General features: G+C 37.1%; 1 protein-coding gene across 17 annotated transcripts in view; it reads left to right on the plus strand.

Moving 5' to 3' along the window:
• Positions 1–6,404: 6,404 nt before the first annotated feature.
• The window catches only part of Trdn (triadin), a 335,361-nt gene continuing 328,169 nt past the window's right edge, over positions 6,405–13,596 (plus strand). For 7 of the 17 annotated variants that reach the window (XM_087190169.1, XM_087190178.1, XM_087190179.1 and 4 more), the window contains exons 1-2: positions 6,406–6,846; positions 7,075–7,194. In XM_087190169.1, the coding sequence (XP_087046295.1) occupies positions 7,161–7,194 (34 nt within the window). In that variant the 5' untranslated portion in view covers positions 6,406–6,846; positions 7,075–7,160. Of the gene's footprint in view, positions 6,847–7,074; positions 7,236–13,596 lie in introns of those variants that run through there. The other 10 variants (XM_087190174.1, XM_087190177.1, XM_087190171.1 and 7 more) reach the window with 6 other exon arrangements.

Genomic DNA, 13,596 nt, shown 5'->3' on the forward strand with positions numbered 1-13,596 from the left:
TGCTGATGGCACAAAAATAGTAATTATGAGAATATATTAAAAGTCATTACTGAGAAGAGGGAACTTTCACTTGAAGTCATGTTGGAAGAGCCCAATGAATTAGTAATATTTCTTTAAAATGAATTCCAGTTAAAAAGAAAGAGTTGCAGGGCAAAGGATTTAGTTCAGTGGTGCCCCTGCCTGTCTTGTAAGCACAAGGTCCTGAGTTCAATCCCCAGAACACACACACACACAAAAAATTGCAAATGCATGTTTTGTAATGCTTTATTCTTTGAGTTTCGAAACTCACACTTATAAAAATATCAGTTTCTTTGTTTTGGAAAGCTTTTCAGATTTCCATTTGTCTTATGAACTGGGTTTCAAAGAATTTGGAAATATTCTAACTGTTCAGAGAAAGAAAATGTAAATTTATATATTTGTCTAATTCAATGTTTAATAAGATTCACTGACTCATGCTCAGATGAGTTTAAAAAATCTGCTATCCTAAAAACATGTCTATTTACTAGAATAATTTTTCTTTTTCTTTTCCTTGTATGGGTAGCATAAAATGGGTCATTGTGAACTTAAGAGTAACATCAATCATTAAGAATTTGGTATTCTTATTCTATACTTACATTTTAACTTTGTGTTGAATAAGAGTTTGAAACCGAGTCTTTCTACTTAAGATACATAATTTTATTTGGGCCTTGACCTATGAAAGCTCTTAATGAGTTACCTACAATATTATTTCTTCAGTTAGCTACAGTGAAAAACTATGGAAGTGATTGATAAATGGAGGTTCACAGAGTTATGTTTTCTTACAATTGGAAGCACAATAAAAAAATTGAATGTAAATGTCTTTGGGGACTCACCCAGGGGAGCAGTGCAATTAGGGAACCCCCTCCAGGCCAACACAGTGCCGCAGGAAGCTGTTGTGTGAATTTCACTCTTCCATCCTGCTGCTGGGCATAATCTGTACTGATTTTTTGACCTGAAATTAGTACTTCCAACAAGCATCACCTCTTGGGAAAGTTACCAACCTATCGTCAGTGACCTCTGAGCCTAGGACTTGGTGTAGGACCTAACATAAAATTATGTCTTATCCAGGAACTCTTCGCCTGTACTTGTGGTTTTAAGTGTTTCACCCATGTTATTTCCAATAGTTTAAAAGTTTCTGGTTTTATATCTTGGTCTTTGATCCATTTTTATTTAATTTCAGTACAAGGTTAGATGGATCTAGTTTCATCTTCTGTATGTGGACTCCCAATTTTCCCAGAACCATTTGCTTACAAGGTTCTTTTCTTCAGTGTATACTTTTGGGCCCTTGTAAAAACAAATGTTCAGGTGGCTTTAGGGACATGTGTTTGTTTCTGTGATTTTTGTTCTAATCCATTGGTCTACATGTCTGTTTTTGGGCCAGTACCATATTGTTTTTGTCATGTATGGCTTTTTACTTTAACTTGAATTTAGGTGTTGCAGTACATCCAACTTTGCTCATTTTGTTCAGGATTTCTTTGAGTGTTCTTGATTTTTTTCTGATTCCATGTGAACTTTGGGATTGTTTGTTTTATAGCTGTGAAGAATGTGTTGGTATTTTAATAAGAATTGGATTGAATCTTTAGATCTAATAGCACAGGAGATAATAACAGAAATCAATAAATGAGAGTACATCAAATTTAAAAGCATCTGCACAGAAAAATAAAAGAGCACAGTAAGACAACCTGCAGAATGAAAGAAAAAAGTCTTTGCTAGCTACTCTTCTGATAAAGGATTCATATCTAGCATATATAAAGAACTAAAAATTAATCCCCAAACAAATAATTGGGATACAACAACCCATCCCATAATTTTCTACTATAAGTTTGTACTTTAGCATAACAATAGCCAGATATGTGTCTCAGTAGCTGCACCTGTGGGATACAGGAAGCAATCTTTGTGTTTACCCACTTGGTATGATGAATGGCAAGGTGTATGCTCATGAGCAAAAGTGTTAAACCAAGATTTTTACACACATAATGTTCTGGCTAACAGAACAGTTTTGTAATGCTTTATTCTTTGAGTTTCCTGAAAGGAAACTCACACTTATAAAAATATCAGTTTCTTTGTTTTGGAAAGCTTTGTTTTGTGAATGAGTACCTGAGCATCACAGGGGGTAAAATACACCCATACCACTCTTCTGCTTTGAAAACATGTATTTTACCACAATGGAATGAGGGAGTAGCTCGATCTGGGGAAAGCAAAAATCCATCTGTGTGTTCACCCACTTGGCAGACCAATGGCAAGGTGTGTTCAGGAGCTCCAAAGCAGCAACAAGTGAATTTTACCCATGAAATGTGCATTACTAAATTTCTGTAAATTTAGGGTTTTGTTTTTTGAAAAGTTTTCTTTTGATTTTTCTGGTAGAAATAGCCCAATTCAGCACAATGGCACATGAAAACCTAGATTTGCAAGTTTTGGAGGAGGACAAAAGTGAATCATCTGATAACTCATGCATGGATGATGATGATAATGACTTTGACATTGGCCATGAAGCCAAAGTTCCTGTGACAATGAAATGGAGCAAGAATCAACTGATACAGACACTGGGAATGCTGATCTCCTTGATTCAAATGATGAAGAAAATAGCAATGTGAGTACATATTTGACTACTTGAAATGTTGCAAAATGGTCCTGCAACCAAATGGAATGATCCAATGTTAGAACTAGGTCTGAAAATATAGTGAGGATCTTGACAGAATGCCAGCACTGCCATTCAATGTTGGTAATTATAACAGACAAAATGCTACAAGATGTTGTGAAATACACCAACACTGAAATACAAGTAAAGTGTTCTGTATGCACCAATAGCCAACGTTAGAAATTGTTTTTATTCTGATACTTCACAAGCTGAACTGAAAGTATTCATAGGTCTGCTGTACTTAGCAGGGATTTCTCATGGTAATATCAAGAATGTAAAAGACTTATGGAAAAACAATGAATCAAAATATGGCGTAAAAATTTATGCCCTTGAAGATGCAAAGACTTATTATGCTTTTAATTTAGGAGTTTATTCTGGAACTCAGCCACCTCAGTCCTTATTTGCATAGTAATAAATCAAATAAAGTCGTGAAAAGACTTGTTTCCATCTCCCAAACTAATTGGAATGTGACACTTGACAATTGGTTTACCAGTTTCTAATTAATATTACATTTGCTAACAGACCACAAGTGGACCAGCATAGGAATTGTACATAGGAACAAAGCAAAAATTCCAAATGAAATGTTGCAACTTCAAAACAGAGATTTGTATAGTACAATCTTTGGATTTAGAAAGTTTTACATTGGCCTTGTATATGGCAAAGCAAAACAAGTTGGTACTGCTGATGTTAACATTGCACCATAATGGGAATATTGTTAGGGAAAGGTTGACAAAACAAAAGCCTGGGATGGAAATTTTCTACAACAAAACTAAAGGTGGAGTAGATGTTGTTGATGAGTTATGGAGGAACTATAATGTCACTCGAAACAAAGCATTGGCCAATGGCTATGTTTTATTTAATCCTAAACATGTGTGGCATAAATAGTTTGATAGTTTACAAATAAAACAAGTGCAAAATACCATGGAAAATTTTTCTTAGAGGATTAGAACTAGAACTCATAAGGGATAATTTACAGTAGAGGAAAAACAAAAGGTTTCTGGCCAGAGAACTATGCCAAAAAATCGTGGAGCACACTGGTGAGCTTCCAGGTAAACATGCAGGTGCAGAATCCCAAAAACCTGCTATGTCAACAGGAAAACCAAAAAGATGTCAATTGTGTCCTTCAAGAAAGAACAGGAAAACAAAACATACATGCTATCAGTGTAAGAGATATTGTGTATGGAACATGCAATTTTAATGTGTGAAGGCTGCCTTGGGTATGACAGTTGAAGCAAAGATTATTTTTATTGTAGAGGTCTATTGGTATTTTCATTGTAGTTTACATAGGTTTTTATTTCTGATACTATCTTTTAGGTTTTGCAAGCAAGTACACAGCTGATGTGAAAATGTTGATGTCTATTGTAAGCACTCATTATATATTTGATATTTTATTTTATTAATTCTTATTTTCATTCTAAGTGCACAATTTAGTACAATATAGTAGGAAGCTCCTGACAAAATATGAAAAGAAGAAAAGTAAGAAGAATGGCCTGCCACATAGGAAAGGAAAACTATGCACATGTGCTGTTGGTATAAGCAAGATGTGTGTATGGAATGTTCTGTTGTCAAGTGTGAAGACGGCCTTAGGTGTGATAATTGAAGTAAAGATTACTTTTTATTGAGTGTTATTGGTATTTTCATTGGAATTTATTTCTATTGTTCTTTTTAGACTTTGTACACAAATAATGAAAATTTAGATGCTTTATTATGAACACTCAATAAATATTAACAATTCAATGCTTTATATCTTTCCTATTTAGTACTCATTTAATATATAAACTCATAAAATTAAAATTAATAATTCATAAATAGAAATATTTAATGAATAAACATGGGTATTATACACCTATGTTTTTGTGCTTTTATGACAAAATTGGTGTTATGCCCCATGGGCTATAAAATAGCAAATGAGCTGAATAGAAACTTCTCAAGAGAAAAAAATACAAACAGTAAATAGGTACATGAAAAAACCATTCAACATCTTTAGCCATTAGAGAAATGTAATCAAAACTACACTGTGATTCCATCTCACCAGCCAGAATGGCTACCATCAAGACAACCAAAACTAATAAATACTAGTGAGGATGTGTGTCTGTGTGAGTGGGGAGGGGGGTGGAACTGTCCTACACCATTGATGGGAATACAGAAATTAGTATGCAGATTCCTCAGAAAACTAGAATAGAGGTATCATTTGATTCATACTATATGAATACATATTATAGCAACATGGGGATATAAGTATTCCCACATTTATGGTGATACAATTCACAATAGCTAAGCTTTGGAAATGGTACAATGCCTGTCAACAGAAGAATGGATAAAGGAAATGTGTCATATACACACAAGAGAATATTATCCAGGCATGAAGAAGAATGAAATCGTGTCATTTGCAAGAAAATAGGTGAAACTCCATCATGTTAAGGCAAATAAGCTAGATTCAGAAAGTTAAATATCACATTTCCTCTTATGAGAAATCTAAATGCATATTTATATTTAAACAAATGAATATGATAAGGAGAGATCATAGAAAACTAGAAGGTAGGCTCTTGAAGTGGGGAGTGAGAAGAGAAAGGGGAGAAAAGGGAGAGTGTGTAAAGGGGATTGAAAATGTCCAAAATACCAAAATACGTCATAGAAAAGTACCAATTCCCTGAAGTGAACCTCACTATTCTGCATTACTAACATGCAGTAATAAAAATAATCATTCACAATGACTTGGAATTATTTCTTCCTCTGTGAAGTAAAAGTATTTACTCATTCATTTATATAACTCATATCTGATCTTTTATGATCACTTTCTATTGTTCCAGGAATTGGAGCAGCAAAGAAATTCTGAGCTACCAACCCAGGGGATGTGGGTGTCACATTTTAGAATCCAGACTGAGCTCTGCTTCCTGATCTACGAAGCACCATACAAATTCAAGAGGTTCTGACAACCAAAGGCTACAAGTGAAGGCTAAAACATGAAATGACAAGCACTTATTAGGTTGCGTGTGAGAAGAAAATGAAAGATAATATAGTAGGCCCTTGATTACACACGGACAGGGTAGTTTGTGATTATCAATGCCCTTTGATTCTCCTTCTCCTTCTATCCACCAACTATTGCGTATTTCTCTACTCATTAGCACCTGTGGAGGAGTGGGAAGGTGAAATGCTAATCAGTCAATTTGGCTAATTGCTAGCCTCTGCTATGATCCTTTTTTAAATGTTGAAATAGGGAGGAATTGAAATCTTTTACTAAAATGTGAGCTATGGATTTCAAAACCTTGTGTCACCGTTTTTTATTACTGTATAAACTCAAATATTTTGTTTTCAGTTAGAGATTAGCAAAAATAAAAATCTAATACTTCCTTGGTTCTAAAGTATGAGATTTGAAGCTCATATTTCATATTTCTTATTGATCAGTGCTCAGTATTAATCTCCTACACATGCCTAATTTAGAAGAAAGCTTAGGATTTAACAGTGGCAATTTAAAATGTAGCCTTGTATAAATAACTGCACTTGCTAAGTGGATTTGGACCAACAGGCAATCAACTGTGAGAAAATTACTTAAGATTCCTCTCTCCTGCACCCCTGGTAGCATTTCAGGACCCTCCACAAACCAAATAAGGGAAAGAGGAATGTTCTGAGCATTAAGGACACTAAGAATAAATCTGAGCTATCAGGGATAAGATTACTTTCAACTCTTTATCTCATGTTTTCTGAAGCAGAACCCAAGACCTGTAATTATCCTTAGAAAACTGCTGGGTCCTAGACACTACGTTTTAGTTCCTCTGCCCCCCCCCCATCTCTCTTTGGGGCTGGGGAGCTCGTGTGTGTGTGTGTGTGTGTGTGTGTGTGTGTGTGTGTGTGTGTGTGTTGCTGTGGGGTGCCAAAAAATGTGCTGAAGAGTCCCAGGGAGATGAGGCTATTTTTGTTCGAAGCTGATACTTCTTACTGAGCTGCAAGTGCTGCTAGGGAAAGGGTGAGGTTGTTTCCAGGGGAGAACTCTGTGCAGAAGAGGCAAAGTTCCACAGGACGGCAAAGCAGCAGCAGAAACAGCCAGGAAAACAAAGAGCTCTTACGTTTCAACACAGAACCCTCGGCCAGAGTTCTCCAATCCTAAAATATTCTGCAAAGTACCACTTGACGGGACCTTCTCACCCGACTGTGACTTCCTACGACCACGATGACTGAGATCACCGCCGAAGGTATCTCTGCCTCCAGGAGGATCCCCCGGGGGTTGGGGGAGCACTGGCAGCCACGTGGACTGATAGTGCTCCCACCTGAAATGTGGTCTTGAGGGCCTTCTCCTGTGTAGTGTGGGGAGCGGGTTGGGAGCTGAGAGGCTACTGGTTTAGAGCATTGAGGTGCGGGTCGGGTGAAAAGAGATTTCTTTGAAATTTTGCATGTGGAAACTGCTCTCCGCTATACCGAAGGCTCCCCACCCCCTAGCCAGCAGCTGTCACCCACACCTCCATAAATAGCTACTTGGTGTAACACGAAGGCCGATCCCCTATCCAGCATGAAGGACAGGGATTGCACAGATGAAGACCACGGTAAACTGAAAATATTCCAGTTAATATTTAAACTCAGAGAGGTGATTGAGAATTTTTGCTTTATGGTATTTACAAATGGAGATCTTAAATTCATTTTTCCTTTTAAACCATAGTTTATGAATACACATACATATGTAAAATTTATATGCAACTTAAGACAAATGTTCTGATAAAATTTCTATTTTACTCTTAAGGGACACCTCGAGATAGAGATGAAAAGTCCACATGCTAATCTACCAGCTTTAACAATAAAGCCATTAAATATTAGAATCGGATTCTTTTCATAAATTCCTTTCTATTGCTCTCAAGTGCTGAAGTGTGTCTTTATGTTAGAATAAATAATTTGTTTCACTGCTTATCCTATATGCCACACTTTAAATATAATTTTTATTATTTGGCTGTGGTAGCAAATTCTCTATAAACACACACTTCTTTTTTGTCTTACAATAAAGAAATCATTTAAAACTAATGTGTTTTGAATACTGACTCAGCCTGCTTCTAGTTGGAGCAAAAATTTTGGAGGTGGATCTAAAATCTGCTTCTGCCAGCTGTAAGAAAACAAGACAGGCAGTGCTTTTGACAACTTCCAAGTCAATTGCTGTGCTGGTTTGCTTTTAATTAGTCCACTGAAAAATAGAATATGTGGTTTTTAGTTTTTTGGGGTGGAAATTAATACAGACATAGTGATTTCTTTTAGAGATTTTCAGTCAATATTTATAAAAAAAATTGCCTTACTTGTCTTTTCCGCACAGACATTAGTCTGACACCCCAAATTTACAAGAATTACTCAGAGGTTTCTATACAGTAAATGTTTTGTTCAGAACATTATGTGTATTTATTTACTAAAGCATCACACAAGTCAATGAAGTAGCATTATCTCAGTTTTGCAGAAAGCTCTAACTCAGACGTTCCCTGCCTTTCTCAGGGCTATAGCATAGACACGATTTGAAATTGGAATTCTAGTCTGTATTTTCTTCTTTCCGTAGTCAGGTTCAACGTTTGACAGTTTTAGTTCAGGATTTATTAACTAAACATAAATAGCATTTTTCCTATTCTTTAGATATTCTGTATCATGTGGCCTTTGGTTTGTTGTAAAGAAACCTGTCCATAAAACTTCTTGCTTAGCGCTGCACAAGTTACTAAGACACCTAGGAGTGTGTGTCCCTAGCTCCGCTCAGGGAGTGGGCTGCCATCTGATTCCCACGGTCAGCCCCCAAGCCAGGTTTGGCTTTGCCTCTGGGTTAGGTTCTGGGGTCCTTTGCGTTGATTCATAAAACTTTTTATGGTAAAATTCCTGAACATATAATGGAACTTTCCTTTCTGCTTTTTCCCTGGAGGGAAAATGAAAGACCTTCTGGAGCAACCCATAAAAATAATTGAATTATCGATTAGTTAAGAAAGTGAAAACACCACGTGCTTTCTGGGTAATGGTCAGGCCCCACTCTTTGGTATTCACAGCTGATAGGACCTTGTCACCTGAACCTCAGTGATGCACTTAGCGCTCTTCTGGAACGATTCATTTGTCTTCTCAAATGAGAATTAGATTACCCACTCAGTGAACCTACCTGTTAGGGTTAGTACCATACTCATCCTCTGTGACTGTTCCAAGATTCTGCACTCTGTTCGCCTACACACTTTTTATGTTGTCTTTGAGATCCCCATTCTTGTGCCCTAATTACAGCAGCCTTTTCCAGTCCTTTATAAGACATACTTTTGTACAGTATCTTGGTATGGCTGTGCCTTCAGCCTGGAATCATGTTTTTCCTCGTCTGCTATGCTTCGTCTGCACCCATTCTGGGCGCGTTCCTGAAGTGTGGTCACTCCCACGCTCAGCAGCCCTATGCTCTGCGCCCATCGCCCTTCCCATTCGTGTATCAGGAAAAGCGGCAGCAGTTTGCAGGAGTAAAGGAAGAGCAGGGGCCGCACCTCAGAGAGGGCTGCACTCTCCTCACCTCTGCCTAGGCAGCCCGGGCTCCTGTGAATCCCACGTTGCCCCGAAGTCTGAGAATTAGAGGAGGTCGGGAGTACATGGTGCACCTTTTGCGGTACAAGCTCAGTGCTGGTGCGGGTTCGACTAGAGTGTGTGGCGGGTCTGTGAACCGAACCAAGCTCTTCATTTAGATCGTCCTGTCCCTCCACATCCCAACCTGGATCACATCAACTGACCGAAGAAAGGAAATAATGCTGCATATAAAGCTGCACTTCAGGTACAGAGCAATAGATTAATCAGAGCTATGAAAAGGTTGAGCTCCAAAGGATGTTTTGGAAAGAGCAACTTTGATTTGGGACATGGTAAGTTAAAACAGTGATTACAGCTTACATCCATTCCAAAGAGGTAATAAGTCAAGCTCTGGATCAAGCTTATGACCTGCTCATTTAGTCCTCAGCGCAACCAAATGAGACACTATTATTCTCACTCTTGGTAGATTAGGAAGCTGAGGCTCGGCAGGGTTAAGACAAGGCCTGCACTCTCGCAGCTGCACATGGTACAGCTAAGAGTCACATCCAGGTCTGATCACCGCATCAGACTGAATGTGTGTTTTGCTGTGGGAAGCCCCAGGGAGCTTGGAGTCACCTCGGTAGGTGCTGGGTGCCTACATCAGACCCACACCGCATTGGGTATGTTAGGTCAGGCCCCACACTGGATGAGACTCAAGCTGCGCTCGAGTTTAGGGCTCTAAATAGCCTCCACCTTCGTCCACGGGCCACTTACTCCTGGCAAGTGCCAAAGTTAGCTCCTTCTTCTGAGGTTCGCGCATCCAACCACACTGCCACACGTGCCACACTGTGGCATCTGTTTGACAGCATACATTACTGTGTAAAAATATCTTCTGAGTAATTTGGATGAAGAAATAAAGATAATTAATTCTTAATAGCTCTGTGAAAAGGTGATAGAGGTTTTCTTTAAAGTTGATAAAACAGGTACTTTTCAAATTGGCTGTTAATTAATATACAGTCACATTGTATTTAGAATAATATTGATGTGATTTCTTCTCTGGATATAAGAGCTTTCAAGATACAGGAAAACCAGACTTTTTATATAATAGATTCAAGTTTGTGGACCTATGTCAAAGTCTCAGCTTTTTAACTATTATGAAACCTCAAGGTTCAGAAGGGTTATTGCAATATATATGGAGTTCTTTCCTTTTAGTTAGCCGAAGCTCATATCAAAGGGGATTTGGTATTCAAAGTTTGGAGCAGAAGCAGTTATTTTATACATGGCACTGTCCTTGCTGCCCTGAAGATTCTGTAGCCCATGAACACCCACTGTTGCTTTAAAAATAAAAAGGCCAAGAATTCACATCCAGCCTGCTTAACAAATAGGAACACAAATTAAACCGTCTAGAGAGAAGCATGGTGCAATTGAAAGAAGGAACAGCTCCATCTTACACACCTGTGTTTGGGATGGGTTTGGGGAGGATGGAGCACTAGCCTCTAGGCCCAATAACTTTCAGGTCATGACTTTCATTCTCCGATCAAACAACAGCAACAGGAACCAAACAATGCACTGGATGAAAATAATTTTTAGTTCTTAGAACACATTTTAAAATTGACAGTAAAGAGCTGGGACATTCAGAAGAGAAGTACCATGCTAGTGAGAGATATAGTTAAATGAAAGCTTTATGCATGGATTGCTTAAGAAGATTAGAAGTTTTCATTATTTTGAAACAAAACAAACATCATCCATAAAAGTATAAAAGCGACAAAAAGGTATGCTGTTGGCCAATCATAGTAAACCAATGAAATGATAGCAAGTACTGATTCATGACAAGAAAGAAAGAAAAGATATACATAAAGAAAAATAAAGAAAGAATGGAAAATGAAACAGCCTCCAATTTGCAAGAAATAAGTAGGTAAAATGTACAAACACCCAGGCTAGCGAACTGCTATAGGTTGACCAGTTTAGTTCCTGCAACAAATATGAACAGAAAAAGAGGCCAAGGAAACCTATAGACAAAAAGAAGCAGAAAGAAGGGCAACCTGTCACAATCATGTGTGACATGATTGTGTCATGAGTCAAACAACCTTAAAACAATTCTGATGAAGTCATTGGAAATTTGACACGGTCTACATGTTTCATGACATTAATAGTTACTCTACTTCTGGTGGGATGGTCATATTGTGGCTATCTTTTAAAATGACTGTTATTGGAAGACACATTCCCCCATATGTATGGATGAGATAAAATGTTTACATCCTAAATAATATGCCAGAGGGGAAAGTAGAAGAGATGTGAGTGGGTCAGGATGGGGACTGATGAGGGGAACGTGAAATTCCATTATGATATTCTGTCTAATTTTGTGAATATTTCAGTGTTTCCATAGCACAGAATTTTTAAAAATGGGAGTTGCTAGTTTAATTAGAGTGTACTTTTCACGAAATACCTACTTCAGTGAATCTATTGGCCACCGATTTTATTTGTGAGCACCGATTATTCTTTAAATTCAATGATCTGTTCATAATGATGGAAACTGAAAATGTATGTAATAGACAGAGGGATTCAGAAATTCAGTTTATATTCACAACAACACACCAAAAGTAATTATTTATAAATACATCCATTATAAACTGGAAATCTAGAGGTTTATTTCATCTCATTTCTCAAATTTGTTGGTGCCATTAGAGATGTTAATTAGCAAGAGTTAATCTTAAGGTAGTTCATGCAAAATCCCAAGAAAAATTTAAAGACCTAAAAAGTCAATATAATGCAAAAAAACCTCTGAAAGTTGTGTCAAATCTTGTGTTTATTGTCAAGTTATTAAGTACCAAGGTCTTGCATAAATATCTTTTTAAAATATTATGGAAACTGAGAAACAGATATCACATAAACCAAGTCAATCTAAACCTAAAACTTCTCAGTTTTCTTTAGTACACTTAAGCTGAATTTAGACAAAGGTAAGAAAGGAGATTGTGGTATATGTTTCATTGAAAATCACAGGGAAGAATTTCTATAGGGCTGAGAAAGGGCAGCATTTAAAAACTAAAGGCAGTTTCCACGCAAGGAGTAATGCTGGGAGACTACTTTCAGTTTTTGCGATGTTGCCTTCTCTCATGTACACATGTATTACATATCAGTCAAAAATTAAAAGACTAAAAGAAAATGTAGCGGAGCACAAAGTGAGTGGATTATAAATCATAAACCATGATTCCAGCCCTAGTTCTAATTCTTTGCCATTCAGGGTCTGGAAAGAATGAGGTACCTAACAGAGGAGGCATAAATTAGTGGGAAAAACTTCATTAAATGAGAATGACATGACAAGAGGAATTTTTTCAAATTTTTACAGGATCTTGCTAGTGGGAAAATTAAGATTGTGCTTTTTAAGATTTTAGTTTATTAGCACGTGTTTGCAGTACATAATGGTGGCATATATCTTAGGGGGTAGGCACATGGATTTAACGTATTCTCATTTTCATTCCCCTTCTCCTCCCCTCCCACCCCTTTTCCTCTGTCTCTGGATCCCCTTCCTATTTGCAAAAGATCTGTCTCCAAAGCATCTATGATGCAAAATCTGTAGGGAAAATGGCCAGACCATGTATCTTTGTGTGTCAACCCTAGCTGAGTTGCACTATGAAGCCTTTATAATAAAGATAATAATAATATAATAAATAATAATAAAGATATAATAATGATTTGTTATTCTCCTCTTTATCAGCACAGAATACCCATGGAAAATGTTCTGTTTATCAGCTTAAATGCTATTTAATTTTTCCTTACTTATTTTTGGTTATCATTTTGACTGTAATTTCAAAATTATGCTATTTTTGCAATATAAACATGAATGAGACTATTGAGCTATTATCCAAAAGGCTTAGGAATCCTTAGAGATGTAAAGCCTCCACTGCTGTTTGCATAAATTTTTAATCAGTTAACAGTATTTAATATTAGAAAAAAATATAAAGCAGGCAACTAAGCAATTTTAAAACCATCGACATTGACCTTTGGGTTGAACGTATCAATTTGGAAAGATAATGCTTAACCGGTTAAGATTTCCAGTTAAGCCATTGGTTTTATGTTTCTGCTTAGTTGGAGCTTAAAGCCAGTATTAAAACATTATTGTTTTCTTTTCTTCCTTTAAATAAAAAGAAGCCTTTTAGGGACATGCTTAATATAGAAACATGCATATTGTCTAATGCAACACATCTTGAAAAAACAGATTGGAGAAAATCTTCATCTAGCAACTGTGTATTAACATCACAGAATAATTGTGAATGTATGGGAATAAGGCTGTGTTTGACTTAAAGTTCTAGGAGAATTCATCTAAGCCAAATTTTGCTCTTCCCACTTGCTGCCTGCTCTGGGTAATGTGTGTGGCATGCACACATTCTGATAGATGCTTATTTAGTGCCACATAAACATGCATTGCCCCAAGTGAGGGCTCTGCAGAGATGGGTGAGCTTCCT

The sequence above is a fragment of the Heterocephalus glaber genome, unplaced genomic scaffold (assembly GCF_053883595.1).
Source record: "Heterocephalus glaber isolate CG9 unplaced genomic scaffold, H.glaber_assembly_v1.0 deba00001550, whole genome shotgun sequence".
Lineage (NCBI taxonomy): Eukaryota > Metazoa > Chordata > Mammalia > Rodentia > Bathyergidae > Heterocephalus > Heterocephalus glaber.